This window comes from Gymnoscopelus microlampas, assembly GCF_963454915.1.
Source record: "Gymnoscopelus microlampas genome assembly, chromosome: 15".
NCBI classification, from domain to species: domain Eukaryota; kingdom Metazoa; phylum Chordata; class Actinopteri; order Myctophiformes; family Myctophidae; genus Gymnoscopelus; species Gymnoscopelus microlampas.
In genome coordinates this window covers 29,788,326-29,807,871 of record NC_139952.1, presented here as the reverse complement: position 1 = coordinate 29,807,871, position 19,546 = coordinate 29,788,326, and the positions used below count along the sequence as shown (strand labels likewise).

The 19,546-nt window shown below is 43.9% G+C and overlaps 1 protein-coding gene and 1 pseudogene across 2 annotated transcripts; both read right to left on the bottom strand.

Moving 5' to 3' along the window:
* Positions 1-2,186: 2,186 nt before the first annotated feature.
* On the bottom strand, positions 2,187-2,850 carry LOC311061727 (cyclin-dependent kinase 5 activator 1-like; annotated as a pseudogene). The gene has a single exon. The product of its transcript is annotated as a cyclin-dependent kinase 5 activator 1-like (transcript).
* Positions 2,851-4,388: 1,538 nt separating this feature from the next.
* On the bottom strand, positions 4,389-5,222 carry LOC311061910 (mitochondrial basic amino acids transporter-like; the record flags this gene model as incomplete). The annotated part of the gene is made up of 1 exon (XM_084080614.1): positions 4,389-5,222. The coding sequence occupies one exon, from the start codon at positions 5,220-5,222 to the stop codon at positions 4,389-4,391; it is 834 nt and encodes a 277-aa protein (XP_083936740.1).
* Positions 5,223-19,546: the final 14,324 nt, after the last annotated feature.

The following is a 19,546-nucleotide window of genomic DNA, read 5'->3' as shown; positions in this document are numbered from 1 at the left end:
AGTTAATACTCTACTACTACTACTAATCTAACTTCTAATACTATTTTTGCTGTTTGTATGAACGCTATGAATGAGCCGAATGCATTCCATAACACCTTTCTGACACCATCTCTCAAAGAATAACATTAACAACCACACTAATTACTTATATATATATATATATAATATATATATATATATATATATATATATATATATATATATATATATATATGTTTGCACTGGCCTATTACATAATGTATTTGAGCAGGGGCCATGCCCCTGCAGTATAAAGGACTCGGAGCACCATTGGTCACACGTGGACAGGGGCCTCAGGACAACATTCAACTATAGATCATGCTGATCGATAAATAATTAGTATTCCCTGCAGAAGGAACTGAACGTCTCTTTCATTACAATGAGAAAGCAGAAGGGACTACCTTTCCCTCTTCCTCTCCTCTTTTCCTTGTCTCCTCCATCTCCTTTCCTCTATCTGTCTCCTCTCCCATTTCCTTCCCTCCTCTCTTTCCTCTCTCTTCTCTCTCCCTCTCCATCCTTTTCTCTCTATTGCATTCTTCTTATCTTCTCCCCTTTCTCTCTCTTTCATCCCTCCCCATTATCATTCTGTCTCCTTTTTTTTTTCTCTTTTCTTTTCCTGCTCTCTTTTCTACTTGTCCCCCCCCCCTCTGTCTCCAATCCCTTCTCTCCTCTTTGAATGAAGGTATATGAAGAACATCCCGTTCACCTTGAGCGACAACGGTCGTATCTCTTCTCAGGGTCACTGACAGCTTTATCACTAAACGTTGGCTCAAATGAGTCACGTCTCCTCCAACTACCTCTGTTCTCACCACACACAACATTACTTAGTTCTTCCCCTTTGCACTTCTTCACCCCATCTGTGGTTGCTTATTTCCAGGGCTGCGGCAGCTGTGATTCACATTAATAAAAGAAGATTTATCCCCTTTGTAAAACCTTCCAGCAGAGGTTAATGTAACATTCATGGCTCTTATAAGAACAGTGGTCGAAACGGCATGCCAGTTTAATGGCCGAGTTACTGTGTCCGGGAGTACAAAGAGAGAGTGATGGAATGCAGTTTAATCACCACAAAGCACCGCAATGGAAACAAGTCCCCAGGACTTTTTTGTGTTATCCTTAATGTCTTACTGTACCGCACATGCTGTTTATTAAAGTATTCAATTAATCAATCAAAAAACACACATTGTAGAACATGCACGCACGCATGCACGCAGAAAGGCACTGGCCTTTGAACGCCTTCTTTGGTAGGCCTACTTAATTTTCCTCTGAAATTGTACAGTAAGTACATGCACACAAAGTGCACAGACAAGCATAACCACCTGGATTTTAACCTGGTCTTCCTGCATGGTAAAACCAAACACCTATCTATCACTCAAGGGGACTCCCCACAGGCCAAGGGATATTAGGTTTCTGGACTTCAGGCATGACTACTCTGCTACATAAGGTTTAAGGTTAAGCTGAGGGGAAGATCAGTTATGGTTAAGGGTAAAATGGTTAAGATTAGGGTATTCTCAGTTATGGTATTATCCCCTGCTGAGCCGCCTACGGACTGGGGTCGGCTGCTTCAAATTGTCTATGAAGAAGTGGAGCCTTGCTGACAGCACAGCATGCGAGTAATGGGAGCTTGAGCAGACTGCCAACCACATAATCACCACCTGTCCCCTGTATAGACCACCTTGGCAGGATGGCCTCTTTCAAGTAGGACCAGACCGCACGACATTGAGTTGGACTGATCATGTATCTGATGACGATACATGACAGAAGAGGGTATAAGATCAGTTATAATGGTTAATGGTAAGATCAGTTAAGGTTATAGGGTAAGATTCAGTTATGGTTAAGGCTACGGTTAAGTTATACTGACCATGATACTGACATGCATTTAAATTTAAAATGTTGTGTTCATATCATTTTGTGTGATACTGATGATCAGTATCATGGTCAGTATCATGTCATTGGGCTGTGACAATCACATACTAACAGTCCGGTTTAATGTAAAAAGTGTGTGTGTGTGTGTGTGTGTGTGTGTGTGTGTGTGTGTGTGTGTGTGTGTGTTTGAGTTAGAGATAAGGTGTACTGGTGTGGCTGGACTCGGTGGAGCGTGTTATCTCTGTTGAGATCCTCGGTTCGTATTGAGAGGGTACTGTTAAAGCCATGTAAGACGCAGGAGATGTTTAACACTGATGGAAGTTGATGCAGCCCTGGGGGTTCAGGCCAATGAGAAGATGGGTCTTTTCATCCTCCGTCGTCGATTTCGTTCTTCAGATCATCGAACACCTGGGTGAAGAAGTGTGGGTCGGTGTTGATCAGCAGCATCTTCCCGCTCATGCGGTTGATGATCTCCAGGCAGCGGTCCCAGAATGCCTCCTTCTCAGCCTCCACCAGGAAGGGCCTCAGCGGGTAGGAGATCTCGTTGCCCATGTAAGAGTATGAAAGGTAGAGGCAGGTGAAGAGCGAGGCCTGCAGCTCGCGCTCTGAGGCCACCTCGGCTGAGACCACCTCACGGCACAGCATGTAGAGGAAGACCACATTGGCCGGCGTGATGAAGTCCTGGTCTTCCAAGCCTCGCAGCAGCATGAAGCGGTCCACGCTGCGGAGCCACATTACCGGGTCGGTGGGGGACAGGCCCTTGAGATGATGGCAACGGTGGCAAAGGAACTCACCCAGGCTGCACAATAGCTCATCACTGGTCGAAGCCTTGGGTGAGGGTGAGGACTTCTTCATCTTCAGGCTGTCAGAGGAGGCGGTGGACGTAGACGCAACCGCAACCACGTGTCCGTACTGTGGGCTATCCTTGCCTCCTGCGTCTCCGCCATGCTTGGACTTCGTGGAGCCCATACTTGCTAGCATTAGTCATAAATGGATACCCCGCGAGTTATACAGTGTTCAGTATGCCTGGAAACCCATATATGGCGATAACTGACTTATTCCATCCCGACATCCCCATGGAGATAACTGACATAACCAAGTCTGACATCATAGACCCCCTCCTGGAGCCCCATATACGGAGCCAATCAAGCGGGTCTTGAATCAGGTTTAGACAACCAGTCGAACCTTTGGTCTTTTATAGAGGGTAAGATCAGTTATTGTTGAGCTATACATTAAGCCCTCCCCCTACTTCCATGTTGTGGATCCACTCATTATCCCCTGATCTTATTCATTCCTAATCAAGGCCTGCTCTATATGGTATTCCCTTTATTGTGTTAGGCAGCAACGCAAATGTGAGGGCCCTCTGTGATTCAGATACATACCTATGACTGTGAGTGATAAAGTGAGTTTATTCTCCATAAATACATTTTAAATACATTTCCTACAAAAAATAGCTCTGGTTATCCATAAAACCCACAGACAGCCTTAACCACTTTCAAGCTGGCGTCCTATTCATTATAGGAGAAAATGGTTGTTTTCTTTATAAGTCACAAGCTCACAACGCGTCATGATGTGACATGTTGCGAGCTTGTAAATCTGTTATTTTCACTGCTTTTGTCATATGATAAAGTTTAAAATAGGGCACTTATTTCTGAGAAAGAGATGAACTATGGAGTTTATGGTTTATGCCCAACAGCGACGATATGCTGCCAATTCCTTTGTTGTGTTTGGCAGCAACACAAACTGCATGTGTGGACACTCTGTCCCTGTGATACATTACATACATACATACATACACATACAGACAGACAGACAGACAGACGGTTACTGCACGTGTGTGTGATAGGTTTACTGCTTTCTCCTTATTGTTCTGCTTATGTAGATTAAACGGGTATGTGTTACGATTGTCACCTTGCCTGTTTGCCTTGAGACTACGAACATAAGATTGTGTGTAAGTGTGCACATCATGTGCACTGCGTTGACAGGCAAGGTGACAATTATAGCATTTACCCACATACAAGAAAGAAGTAAACATTTTCATATATGGGTCACTCACAACCATACTGTAGGTGTGTATCTGAATAAGTGCAAGAAAATGCATGAATGCTTATCAGTGTTGGGCAAGTTGCTCAAAAACAGTAATATATTGCCTATTACTAGTTGTTTAACAAGGGAACCAGGAGACCTGGTACTGCCAGACCCCTAGTGGTTGAAATCTGAATGGCCGGACTTCGCATGACGTGTCATGCAAAGTCACGTCATGCAAGGTCCCTTCTATGCCCATGTATGGACGAAAGAGGGACAAAAGATGGACAGACATTTATCCCCATATATGGACGAAATAGGGACAAAGCCTCATGTAGGCCGACCCTCTGGGTCTGGCAAAAGTAATATTACTTTACATATTACTCCCTGACAAAAGTCCCTTTCCGGGTTATTGCATGGCTGTAACTCTCCCCTAAACACAATCTTACCTCAGCTGAAGTTGACTTCCTCAGTGACCTCTGTTAGACCCCCTTGGCGTACCTCAGGAAGAGCGTGAAAGTGGCGAGGGTGGCTGCGTTGACGGGGAACGCCCGGAGGAGTGTGGAGGTGAGGCCTCGCGTGAACACCATGTAGCCCTCCTTCCTCACGCTCTGACGCACACAGTCGGCAATGCCGCTGTACTGGTTAACCCCGCCCACCCCGTCCGCCTGGAGGCGGGACTTGATCACGTCCACGGGGTAGGTGGCAAGCCACGAGGTGATGCCTGACATCCCGCCTGCGAACAGCAGCTTGGGGATCGTGTTTGGATCGTCAGGCCCGCAGCCCAGCGAGCGTGTCAGCACGTCGTAGGTCAGGAAATACACCCCGAAGCTCGGCGTCTCGCGGATGAACGTGGTGACCATGCCGCGGTTGACCCCCCACAGCCCCTCGCGCTTGTAGATGTGCAGCAAACAGTCCAGGGAGCTCTTGTACAACTTCTTGGAGGACTTGCTCTGCATCTGCAAGCGGGTCTTGGCCAGCTCCATGGGGCAGCAGATGACGCACTGGATGGCGCCTGCTGCTGCGCCAGCCATGAACTGGTTCATGGGAGTGTCCTGACCCAGCAGGCGCATGGCTTCACTCTGACCGCCAAACACTATGGCACTGATAAAGGTCAGGCCCATCATAGGGGGTCCGACGCCTTTGTACAGACCGAACACTGACTCCTTGCGTATGATGGACTGGAAACAGTGGAAGGTCCCGCGGTACAGAGGCTTGTCAATATTCTGGACCTGTAGCCTCACTTTAACTGTGTCAAATGGGTGACCAACCAACACTCCAGAAGCACCTCCAACGCAGCCAGCAATGAAATCCATCACCACTCTTCAATGACTGTTCACATATAATCAAGTGGCTGGTTTCTAAAACAACTGTTTATAAATTCATGTATTTTTATTACTACTCAAAATAAAATGGTTTGACTAGGAACTGGCCCGCTGCAGGGGTGTCCGGCAAGACTTAAACAGTGACGTCTACTTGTATGATCTAGGACGGGGTTATGACGTGAATACCAGTGGACTAGTTGATTACTGGGGTTGGGTTGTCTTTCGATTCTCTGATCAAGCAGTTCCTCTTTAATGCGGCGAAGACGTTTTTAGGCTTGTAGGTTCCTCTGGAAAGTAGTGATGGCCTGTGAAGGCCCTATGGTTCAACTGGTAGAGGATGAAGGCATGAGATAATTAGAAGTCTGGCTGTGGCTGATAGTGCCGTACGTTCCAGTTTTAACCTGCCAGTTTCAATACTCAAATAATCAGTATGATGTCACTACTATGTCAGTATGATGTTACTAGACTGGCCTACAAGTACTCTGATCGGCAATACTGGATAACCATACTGTAGCAACAGATATCACAAACATGGATGCCGTGGAAGACATTTTAACCACTTTATCCCTATACTTCATTGTGTGACATATTGTGAAATAAGCAGATCTAAAAGCTCACAACGAGTGGCAATGCAACATGTTGTAAGCTTTTTTGAAATGTTTTGAAAATGTTAAATGTTTTTTAAAAACATTTCACCTATAAATAATGACATGCCCAAAATAGGGACGGTAGGTTGAAATCCTAGATTTCCCCATGCCGAGTCTGAATTATGGCTTCTATTACATCTGCCAAGGATGAGAGTGAGGTGGCATCGGGTGCTCCAGAACTAGGATTTATGGTGGTGAAGTTGCAGAGGGTTTTCCTTCTCTTAATGAAAAGTTAAGTAGCCGGTGGAGTCTCTGGCTATTGGGCTGGTGCCTCTGGGAGGAAGGGTGGTAGGAAGACCCGGGGAGAGAGAGTGGCGTGCAAAAATACCAATTATAATAGATCAGCTATCTTTATTATCTTTGATAATATTTGGAAAACTAATCTAAACTGAACCCAAAAAAGGCTCTGTTAGAGGCGCTAGCTGTCTTTGACGGGGTATGTATATGCGTGTGTGTGTGTGTGTGTGTGTGTGTGTGTGTGTGTGTGTGTGTGTGTGTGTGTGTGCGCGTGTGCGTGCATGTGTGCGTGCGTGAGTGCGTGAGTGTGTGTGTGTGTGTGTGTGTGTTTGAGCCACTGTGTGTTTGTTTGAATTTGTATCTACTCTCATTTGTATGTACTCTCTATCAATTTGTATCTCTCTCTGTATGTGTCTATGCAACATCGACTTGTGTGTTTGTGTATTCGGCTTAAGAATATTTATAGGTGAGTCGAGCAAAGGGGGAGGACGCAGGAAATTAGGTGACACATTATGCTCGAAAATTGGACTGAAAAATCTGCTGGGAAAACAAGAGAGAGAGATGCTGAAGAATGACTCATTTCTCCAGGGGAGAGCAAGAGGATAAATAGAGGGGAAATGCTCGAATAAGTCAAGAGGGAATGGGGAAATAGTATAAAGTTGGCAGTGAAAAGTGTGAAGCATGTGATAGAAAGATAATGGAAAGAGTTTTCAGCAGGCACGGCGCCCGGATTTCGATTTTGGAATGGACAAAGTAATTTCGGCTGCATGGGCCATTACTTTTTGCACATGCCATGGCTTTTATGTCATGCCAGGGTTGCAATTTAATATTGTGTAGGGATGTGCATGACTGACCAAAATAAAAATTCCAATAGACAGTCTATTGTTCTTAAGATTTGATGACCCCCTCCCCTCCCCTACGGGTATCGTATTCTCTGTGAATTGAGAATGTGGGGATCTCATTTGAAACAAGCCATTGCGTCTTTTATGAGCGATCCATTATAGCTGACCTTGTATTGTAAACTGTACTTCCATGTGCTTTTTCTAAAGTATTCAATCAATCAATCGTAGGGAACATGAGATAAAACGGCCATCACCATAAGAGAAAAGGCACTTCCACAGTGCATAGATTGTGTAGGTGAAAGCCACATGGTTCAGAACCTTTGAACCGCTTCCAATCAGGTGTTCCTATTTTGGGAGTGTCATTAAATGTAAAAAAAAAAAGAGAGGAACATTTGCAGATCTACAAGCTCACATTGCGTTGCAAGACATTGTGAGCTTGTCGGCTATTGTCCTGTAACACTGTCGTACAATTAAGTATAAAATAGGGCTTGTTAATCCAGCCTTTCTTCTATTTTCTTTCCACAAGTGTCACAGCTTCAGTAAATATCAGACTTACTGTAGATACAGTAGTATCCAGTATCTTCTAGATACTAGATGGACCTCAACATAAGACTAAAGCTGGCTACATGCTTCAGCCGACATCTGAACTTAGTTTGGACAGGGTAGGCAGCAATAAGAATAAAGTGATGCCATTCAGAACTTCTGCAGTACCTGTCAGAATTTTATTCAGCTGTTTTTGCACCTCTCAGATGTTCTGACTAAAGTTCCGACAGAACATCATCTGTGATTGATCAGACACTTGATGTGCTCATGATTCATACTGTTTTATTTTTGCAATCTGTCAGCAACGTACCATGGACTGTTTTGAGGAAAGGTTACCTGCGGATAATCTCTCTCTATGTATTGAGCCTCCTTACATGTGGTCTGTATTCGCCCTCATTGCTCTTCCACAACGGCACCACAGTCTACGAGTATTGTATTATTCTTATTGTGTATTCTCGTATTGTAGCACTTGTCTGTGTCATTTCGCATGATCTCACAGACAAATGTCAAAGCACATTGGAAATAAACAGCGAGTGGGATGGAAATAAACAGGGAATGTATACAGCACTCCAGTGCTGTATAATGCCAGAGTCGTTGATGTAAGAGTTGCGTCAGCGAGGGGTCAGAAACACTATGTTTCTGGCCCGATAGCGTGAACGGAGTTGGCACAACTTTCCTATCTCGCAAGCTGCAAGGTATTGATAGACCGGAGTGGGCGGGGTTAGGCCACACCCACAGCACCTAGCCTGGTTCCCCCGCCCATTTTTGAACCCTTCCCCCAAACCCCCCAATGTTAAACTGAAGCTGTTCAACTCAGCATATAGCAAGGTTTCTCTTCCGCAATGTCATGCTGAAGAATATAATGCACACACACACACACGCACGCACGCACGCACGCACACACACACACACACACACACACACACACACACACACACACACACACACACACACACACACACACACACACACACACACACTCCACAAAAGAGCTGACATCATCGGATCTCCTCTCGTTCGTCTCATTCAGTTTCTCTGCCCCCACCCACCTTGACAATGCACACTCACCTGACTCACACAGCTCCATATAGAGTCTATACCTGCCCCCCCCCCCCCCCCCCCCCCTGTGCAGAGCTCACCCTCAGATCGTCACCTTGTATGTCAAAAACTGTAACTTTTCAGGAAATGGACAAAAAGAACCTGCGTTCGAAAGGATACAATGTTGCAATCTTTTGTCACATGCTCTTATTAATACTTTTCATTGATCAAATATTTTTAAAACCTTCAGACAGACTGACGGACTCACTGTCACATTTGTTCAAAAGTACCCAAAATAGCTCACTACGCATTGTGGTGCAATGTGATACGAAGCCATAGTTTCGCTTACTTTGTTTTGACACACTTGTATCACGAAGTAGGGCGTTGATTTACAAACACGGACATAAAAAGTTGAATTGCGGAGAATGATGCAAGGTTTCTGCCTGACAGCGACAGTGTGACAGGTGAGTGCAGCAGCAGCAGCAGAGTGCTGCTGGCAAATGCCTTCAGGCTCCGCAGCGTGAGGTGACAGCCAGGAGGAACACGCTGCTGGTGAGATGAAGCCATATGGAGCACTGCTGGCCTCTCCTCTGACCCGGCAAGATGCTGCATGCTCCCCCTGAGTTGTTGTTCGACTCTTGAGAACAATTTTAAGAACGTTCCGGACCCCCTTATGGGTCCCCCCATGGGTCCCGGAACGGAGAGTCTTATGGGGAACAGAGGGACATGGGGGGGGGCAGGGGTAGTGTATTTCCTTAAGTGGTTCTCAATGCGGTTCTGGCATCGGGTGGAGAGGATGTCCTCGCTGGCAAGGAGGGATAGAAATGGAAAGAGAGAGAGAGGGAGAGAGAGAGAGAGAGAGAGAGAGAGAGAGAGAGAGAGAGAGAGAGAGAGAGAGAGAGAGAGAGAGAGAGAGAGAGAGAGAGAGAGAGAGAGAGAGAGAGAGACAGGGGGAGAGAGGGAGAGAGAGACTGGGAGGTAAATGGCCATTGTTCTGACGTCAATGCCTTTTCTTAGCAGTCCCCCTCGTCTTCTGACAAGGACATGTCCACAGGCCTGGTGCTGAGGGTGCAAACCTCTGTTACCTAACAGGAAGGACAGGAACAGCGACACACACACATACATACATGCATGTGCACAGTCTGCACACTCTCACATGCTTTAACATGATTTTTCAAACCTGTCACCATATGAATGTATATTTGCATGTGTGTGTGTGTGTGTGTGTGTGTGTGTGTGTGTGTGTGTGTGTGTGTGTGTGTGTGTGTGTGCGCGCGCGCGTGCGTGCATGTGCGTGCGTGTGTGTGAAAGTGTGTGTGAAAGTGTACGCACGTCCATGTGTTTGTGTGGATGGTCGTATGTCTGTTTCCACCAGTGTCTGATTGGCTCGGCACATCCTGCATGCCTTTCAGTTTTGTTTCTCGTTGGAAGAATCCTTCCGCCGTACTTGACTGATCAGTGTCTTTTCTCTGGTTCCATCGATTGCTCGCTTTAGACGTAATTGCTGTGAAGTGTTTGCCGGAAATCAGTCTGGTCTCGTTAATTACTTTCTACTGACAAACCTTTCTCAGTACATGCACGTGTACATGTGTTTTTCCCCATTTTCTCTCCAATGTATTAGTTGCCAATTCACATGTGTGCTGTCACTGCCCAACTGTTGGTCTGAGGAGGGTGTACAGTACACTAGTATTCTTAACAGGGGTGGTACATCCCCCCAGGGGGCGTACAGAGAAGTTTGGGGGGCGCTGGTAGTAATATTCTTTAAAGGTGGTCAGTATTATGTCAGTATCATGTTACATGATGCTGACCATGATACTGACATGATACTGACCATGATACTGACCATGATACTGACCATGATACTGACATTATACTGACCATGATACTGACCATGATACTGACCATGATACTAACATGATACTGACCATGATACTGACATGATACTGACCATGATACTGACATGATACTGACATGATACTGACCATGATACTGACATGATACTGAAATGATACTGACCATAATATATTCCATTATGGTATTTTTTACTTTTACTAAATAAAAACATTGGAGTACTTCCTCCACTACTGATGAAGGCATGTACATTTCTAAAGTGTGTGTTTCTCTGGAATGGTGCCAGGCCTCTCTTTACCAGGGGTCTTAAAAGAATCAGGCGAAGGACACCTTAGCAAGGTTCCTTATTGTAGACTCACAACATGTTGCGTTTTGAGCTTGCACATCTACAAAAAGAAGATGAAAGAAATCGCACACAAGAAGAAAAGCCCCCTGTAGTAACTCTCAGGACCCCCCCCCCAGGGGTCCCGGACCACCTGTTCAAGACCCAGGCAGGCTCTACATAATGGCAGCCTGTACCGGTGTGTCCAGGAGAAAGACAAGCAGTGGAAGAGAGAGCGGTATGCTGAGGATCCGAGGAGAAGAAGAGGGGAGAAGAGAGCCTGGAACGACCAAGGCTTTGATGAATAACTGCGGTACAGCTATTGACAGCGCTCTTCAGCGCTGCGGCTGTGTGCGTGTGTGTGTGTGTGTGTGTGTGTGTGTGTGTGTGTGTGTGTGTGTGTGTGTGTGTGTGTGTGTGTGTGTGTGTGTGTGTGTGTGTGTGTGTGTGTGTGTGTGTGTGTGTGTTTGTTTCTGCACCTGTGTCTGTATCTCGTGCATCTAATTCCTGTACTGCAGCGGCTCCCAAACATTTTCATCAAGGAACCCCAAAATCATGATGCATTTTGCCCATAGACACCAACCTGAAAGGATTTTGTGCCAGAGACCCCATAAGAGAAGATTTCTGTTGTTAAAATGTAAAAAAAATAAAAATAAAATAGCCAATCTACAAATAGCCAATCTACAAATAGTAAATCTACAGAAATGGATTGTACTAACTGCTCTCTGATGAATCTGTCTTAATGTTGTGTACTTACGGTATATCGATTATTGTACAGTATGTTGTTGTTCCATTGCTTTTACTGCTGCTGTAAACCAAAATGCCCCTTTGTGGATACGAAAGCTTTACTTTACCTTACCTTACCTTACCTTACCTTATATCTTACCTTATCTTCTCTCAACATGCCACTTTCTTGAATAACATTCACTGCACAGTCAAGATTTTGTACTCAATTGAATCCACAAAATGATTGAGCCTTTGATAAATGGAATTTTGCCACCTTAGTATTCTGTGTGTGCGCGCACGCGCGCGCACACACAGAATGCACAGAGTGCACTGAAGGTGGAGGACAATGGATAATAGTTTGAACGGATTTCTTTCAACTTTGTTCACTACATGGACCTATTTTCCAATATAGCCTACCATCAATTCCCTCAGCACCCTCACACACACATACTCACACTCACACGCACGGGTGCAAGCATGCACGTGTACACATATACACACACCTTTTAAATGAATCCATCTAGAGGAACACACAATACACACTCATTCAGTTCATCTAGGTACACGCACGCACACATGCACGCACGCACGCACACACGCACACACACACACACACACACACACACACACACACACACACACACACACACACACACACACACACACACACACACACACACACACACACACACACACACACACACACACACACACACACACACACACACACACACACACACACACACACACACACACCTATCGGTATGCCTTACCTCCAGGCTTTTGTCAGATTATTGCCAGTGTGCTCTCTCATTAGAGGGAATGGGAAGACATTTACCATCCTGACTGCAGGAGGAGAGAGAGTACACTTCTCTAGCTCTGTTCCCTCTCAATTTCTCCTCTACACCCCTTGAAATGAACACTCACATACCCGTACAAACCTCCTCCTCTCTCTCTTTCCCCCTCTCTGAGTCACTCGGCTGCTTCTTATTGCAGTTGAACCATCCCATTGTTCCCACGATCCCCATCTCAGTGTTTCTTCATTATCCTTATGCCGTCTGTCCGTGTATGCAGTGGTGGAAGAAGTACTCAGATATTTTACTTAAGTAAAAATAGCGATATCACAATATAAACATACTCTGTTACAAGTACTTTTACTTGTACCTCCTTTTGGCCAATCTGGGCTAAGTAAAGGGCATCCTTGTGCTGTTTGAGATCATAAAATTGCTGTAGTTCAGGGTCTTAGCCACTAGGAGGTGTCGGAGTAATACCTGCACCGCAGACCACTATTACCAACAGCCAGGGCAGAGGGAGAAGAGAGGATAGATATTTTTCATGTTGACAAATGGCTAGTGTCCAAAAAGGTAGATTTCAAATAGATTGTATGCCACACTACACAGCACTGCATGGAGATCAAACTTCAAGTCGTCTAGTTTTTTTTGTTCTTTTTTTTTTACAAAAAACAAAACAAAAAAAAACACAACGTATCTTGATCTATTTTCAGTATTTGTAATATGATGAATTATACAGTATACTGTAGAAACTTAAGTGGTTAAAACGTATGGTTATGTTTAATAGAAACTCAAAAGATTGTTTTGCCTGGTAGCTCAACGAGCTGCACTGATCTCCCTGTGAGTTGCAGGGTCCTGGGTTCAATTCTGGCTCCAGGTGTCTTGTCTGGGGCTGTCTCTCCACTCTTTGGCCTTGGTTTCCAATCTCTCTATACGCTCCTATCTAATAAAGCAATACAAATGCCACACACAAAAATTAGCCGATGAAGATGATAGCTATAATTGCAGTGCAGATAATTAGTTTGGCAATCAACAACATTCTGTCATTAATTCCTGTCTCTAATCACGATTATGGAGAGATTATTCTATAAAAAGAAAAAAGCATATTGCCTTTGGTGAGTTTGGGGAAATAGATTCTTTATTAGTCCTTGCGGAAATTCCTTTTGTGCCAAGTAACCATTGGGACACAGAACAACTGGGATAACTATGGCCTCAAGTATCACCATCACTCATTTGAACATAATGCTCTCTCCAAAATGCCTCCCTTTTTTAAAGATGTATTTTTGGCATTTTTATGCTTTATCTCAGACAGGTCATTGCAGAGATGCAGGACACCAAGGGCAGAGGGAGAGGAGAGACGTGCAAAAAAGATGAGGTTTGGATTCAAAACCAGGTCCCTTGACTGCAAGGGACCTGGTTTTGAATCCATTTAATTAAAAAGAAGCTGATAAACACTTATTTGCTTGGTCAAGTCCCACTTATCTTTATGCGTAAAGTTTTAAAGACAAAAAAAACTGAAAAACTGAAAAATGTAATGTGAAAAGCTCAAAGAGCAAATGAGGATATAACACTATGTAGCTCAGTGGGTTAGATGCATGCTTCATATGTCCAAGGTTATGGTAGACGGTCACCCCCACCCAAATCTGAGACTGAAAGCTCTGTACCTTTTGAAAGCTTAAATCCAAAACAATAATCAAAGTTCTTGTAGTCAGGAGTACATAGAATATGAGAAAAAAATTTAAGAGCTTGAAGTCTTGTCTCTGCTCTCGCATATTAGGAAAGTGAACATGCAAAAGATTAAAGAATCAGAATTAAGCATTGCCGGAATTGAACAGTCATAAGGCATGAAGATCATACAGCATGGGTGTGTCAGGCTAGTACTGGAATACGAAATGCATGAAGGGAATTGTAGTAACACTATGAAAGGCCAAAATAGACCGGAAGAGGAATTTTCTGTCAATATGGCTGCATTGTAATCATTGTTGTTTCTATAGAATATTATAATCATCCACATTAACTGAAATGCAAACCTATGCCCCCGGTGCATTCTCTGGCTGGTGATACAGTAATGGCCTCGCCTCATACTGATGTGTTTGGCAAAGCTACTTTCCACTTTGCACCTCATTAGCTCAAACTGCTAATGGCCATGCGTGTTGAGCCAATATTCAATTAAAACTCATAATGAGCCTACAACAGCAACGGCTGAAGATGACAGTGGCAAATGTGGATGACAATTAAGCCCTGTCATTAAATGTACATTATGGAACACAAATGCGAGAAGGAGAGATGGGAAAGACTTATATCTAATGGTGACAGAGTTGGTGTCAATTGGAATCCATTACTTTCCCTATTATATTGGATAGCTCATTCTGAGACGATGGAAATTGTTTGGTTATTTGTACTGAATTGCGCAGCAGCAGTTGCTTCTTAAGGGTCTAAGTTACTTGAGGCACAGTATGACACAAACTACCTCACACAGGACTGACTTGGACCATTAACACAGCTTTCTTTTCACAATTAAACCTTTATTGGAACCTGTGAGAGGTGACTCTACATAAATATAAGATTGCTGGTGTGCACTTCAAAATCACTCTGGACTTTTTCTCCCCAATTTAGTCGTTATGCCAATTAATTCCTTCCCACCCACATTCCTGTGTATTGTCACTGCTGTTGTATGCTACCGACTCTGCCAGTGAGGAGCCCCCACCGGGAGGACGTGGAGCCTCCGTCCTGCTCCTCCATGCCCAGCACTCCCTGCTGACATGGTGCCGCCCCCAGCCCCCAGCCCATAGGAGTATGTGCAGTGACAGAGCCGGCTTCCCTTCCCTGAACATGGGCCAAAACCCTATAGGCTCTGCAGTGGTGGGCAGGTACTTTACCACTGCACCATCCGAATCCTGTTCATTTAACTCAATTGCACACTGTAACACACACACACACACACACACACACACACACACACACACACACACACACACACACACACACACACACACACACACACACACACACACACACACCACCCAAGGTTCACTCTGGCCATATTCCTGCTCTCTCTTTTGTCTTATAGCTCATAGAGGCGCAGCAGAGGAGCAGTGATTTAGTAGCAGTATACCACAGAAAGCTGAGCCCTGGAGGGCTGGCTGCACAGAGCTTTATCAGCCAAACTCCATCTTACATCGGAGGGAAGGAAGGAGGAACTCATTTAGATGTTGCCGCGTGCAGCAGCTGATAGCACGGCTGAATTATGATCCCGCCGACTCTCTTTATTTTTCTCACTTCGTCTGACAATGGTCCTGTGTTTTCTTTTGCTCTTTCTCTTTCCGAATTCAAACTTTGGTGCACAACGTCCTCACTCACCCAAAATAGCCCTGTATGCTTGTAGATCTGCTGTATTCGGCACAGCATACGTTAAATAAGGCATCTCTCTCTCTCTCTGCTTCTCAATTTGTATTTTCTATGAACTGCCATGGTGACATGCATGCAGAGAGGCGTGCACTTCAATAAGCTCACACACACACACGTTCGGATGCATAAAATGGTGAATGGTGCATTTATATAGCACCTTTATCCAAAGCTCTTTACAACGTGCATTACATTCACCCATACCAACAGGGGAGGCAACCATGCAAGGCAACAACCTGCTCACGGGTAGAAATTAGGGGTTAACTGTCTTGCTCTAGGACACTTCGATCAAAGGGGGAACCTTCCGATCCCCAAGCGGCCACACACACACACACACACACACACACACACACACACACACACACACACACACACACACACACACACACACACACACACACACACACACACACACACACACACACACACACACACACACACACACACACACACACACACATGCATGCCCTCTACTGCAACATAAGAGGGAATGCTCCTTGTGTTGCTTACCCTGAGGCTAATCATTTCTTTCTCCTCTCTCACATAGGCTACATGCTTTGATAAAGTACTGCAGTAGTGCGATAAAGTGCTGCAGATGAACAATATAATCTGGACTCTGTCCCCGAGAGCTTTGCAGGAAATGATTATTGCTCTGGAATCGAATTATGACACAAAGCAATTATTGCCTTTATGTGTTGCGCGTGTGTGCACGTGTTTGCATTGGCGAGTAGATAGATAGATGGATGTTAGTGTGTGTGCTCTAGGTGTGTGCTCATGGTTGTCATACTGTTAAATCACATGACTTAACTATATTAATTATTATGAAGGGACATATTTTTGGAACTATCATACAGCAGACGTGTGTCTGATGTCTGTTATCTGTTTCTGTTTCTACAAATAGCACATTTGTGTGAGACGCACTGTGACGCACTGTGACATGAAAACATGTTTTGTTTTGTGGAAGGTGATTATGGCCATTATGATTCATTTTCTGTTGACATGGTTCACTCATAGGGGGAGCTGTGGGGAAAAATAACTCACACTATGTACAGTAGCAAAAGTTCCACAGGAAGTGAGGTATCAGGAACAGCTATAAAAGGACAGGAAGTGAGGCGGCCCGGGGGTTCCATTTTAGGTATTAAAAAAGAGTGTTTGGTGGTGTTTGAGAAAGAGTCTCTTAAGCCTAAACTAAACTATTCAGGAATTAATAAACCACTGAGTAGTGGCGCCAGAGAACTTTGGGAGCTGGAAGGAGAGAAGTTTGGTTGAGGAACATTTCTGAGGGTTTAGCTCTGAAGCCAGTCAGAGCTTTTGGACAAAGGAACCCATGTGGCCTCCTGACTTGAATGTTGGGTGAGGAATATACTTTTTTTATGTAATGCATTGCTTTTTCATTTGATGACTTTGGCATTTACTTGATTCTCGGAAAATAGAAGATCGACAATATCTGTTGGATTACTTTTGGATTACTTTTGGATTTCAATACTCGTTGGAGACGTTTAAAATAATCATTTGTATTTTTGAAGTGTACTGATCGTTTACTTGAATTGAATTATTTTGTTTGATTAAGAGTGGGTCAGATAAAGTACTACATTTAATTTCAAAAGCAACAGCTTTGTGTTTTCCTTTTGGTCTGCAATACAGTTTGTTTACAGTATAAAGAATTACTGCTGCAGGTACAGGACCTTTATTTCTTTAATATAACTCAGACATACAACTTTATGGTTCTGATTGTTAACGCACACACACACACACACACACACACACACGCACACACACGCACGCGCGCTTGTCCAACTCCATCCTCTCCTATGTGGAGAGGTCCACTCATTATGCAGTAAAACGGTTGTAGGCAGCATCCCTGGACACTGTCACAATGTCAGAAGACATTTACACTGTGCAGCTGAGCTCCTACTCTGTGAACATGCACACGCACACACACACACACACACACACACACACGTGTACACACACACACACACACACACACACACACACACACACACACACACACACACACACACACACACACACACACACACACACACACACACACACACAGAGAGAGAGAGACGCACACGTACACATACATACACATGCATGCACGCCCACATTATGGATAATAAACATGTGATTTAGATGCAGAGGAGGGCATCTTTCTGACTTGAGTCGTTAACCAATTAACAAGCCAATGATTGAGTCATCAATTTGATGATTCACATTGTGTGTTTGTGCGTGCTTGTGCGTGTGTGATCAGACAGGATGGAAGCACAGTATCACAGTGACAGTAAAGAAAATAAAGTTTTTTTCTTTTTGTATGCTAATGGTGTAGCATTAAAGAAAACAAGTGAAGAGGGTCAAAGCAATGTTAAACTTTGCTTAATGTTCTGTTTTTGACAGGATACAATGACTACTAGCATTCATAAAATAATAAAACAGAAAACTTGTAAAAATTATTCATGGTTATTATAATTGGTTTTATGAATTACAAAGCATCATTAAATGTGTAATAATTAAAAGCCAAACAAAACAAAAGACATTTCAAAATAGCATAAATAAAGAAATAAAAGAACATCATATTTTTCCTTGCAAGCAAAATCTGCTTCAATTCATCAAATATAGCATTACTTTTTCTTTTACCACTGCCGAAATAAAATAAATTGAACAATACCATCAACACAAAATATTGCCATCAAATGTTGGTGATCTATCAAAGACTCAGCTTTTCAGAACTACAGGATGAGTACAACTAAAAGCATGCTTTAAAATCAATTCTTATTTTTTGGCTCCTTGTGGAAAATGTTCCAGTCTCTCTGGGTCCAGTGTAGCTTGAAATCTGACATCCCCTGCCAACATAGCATGCACCTAGAGAGGACAAAACATCTGTCAACCTCTTGATATCCTTCACAAAATGACACGTGAGAAACTTTGAGATGACACTTGCATTTCATTATGGCAGTGTTAATTTCGTAGAACTATGACGAAAAATGTCAATTAACTTTTTTTCACTGACGAGAACTAAATGAAAACTAAGCTATGATTACTAAAACTATGACTAAACATACTGACAATTTTGCCAACAAACTAGACGAAAATGTTAGGTAGAGACAAGTGGAGAAGAAATCCAGTACAACTAAGACAAATCATTTTTTGCTTGGTTGCACGTATAGGATTCGCACTCCGAAAATAGCCGATCTACAAGCTCACAAAGCTTCAGAGCAGCGCGTTGTGAGCTTGTAGATCGTCTATTTTCGGCATGCAGCATTGGGAAACGTTATGTCAGATTTTCACACATACTGTACTCCTTCCGTCCTTAAAGAATCTGTAATGTTTCCCTTTACGACAAGGATTCTGTGGTCCACCATCTTACCTGCTGTAGAAGCTGATGCTGGACTTCTGGATCGTTCATATCAACACCGGAGCTGATCTTCACCTTGAGCCTCGCCTGGTATTGAGTGGTGGTGTTTTCTTGGCAGACAAAAGGTAATTTCTTAGCACACCGTTCATCAAACCACTTCCCTGTGCTGGTGTTAATTGCAACACAGCTTGCGAGTTTATTATTGGGCTGACCCACTTCCCAGTGTGTGAAGTTGACACTCAGCTGCTCAGACCAATAAGCCCAGGGCTTTCTGTACAAACCAATCCATGTAGACCATGTCAGATTTTTGGCAATCTCTGTATGCTCAGTTTGGTCACAATGGCCAGATCCATGTACTCATCCCCACAGTATTCCTGAGCCTCAAATCAAGATCGTGAAGTCTCCTGGACAAAGTAAGCAGAACCGGAGTAGAAAAAATATTTGAGTTTGAACAGAGAGTTTTGTAAGTGCTAACTACATAGAGTAGTAACTAGCTGTAATCTATTACATTAAAATAATTATCATCATCATCCTCATCATCATCAAATATACCCA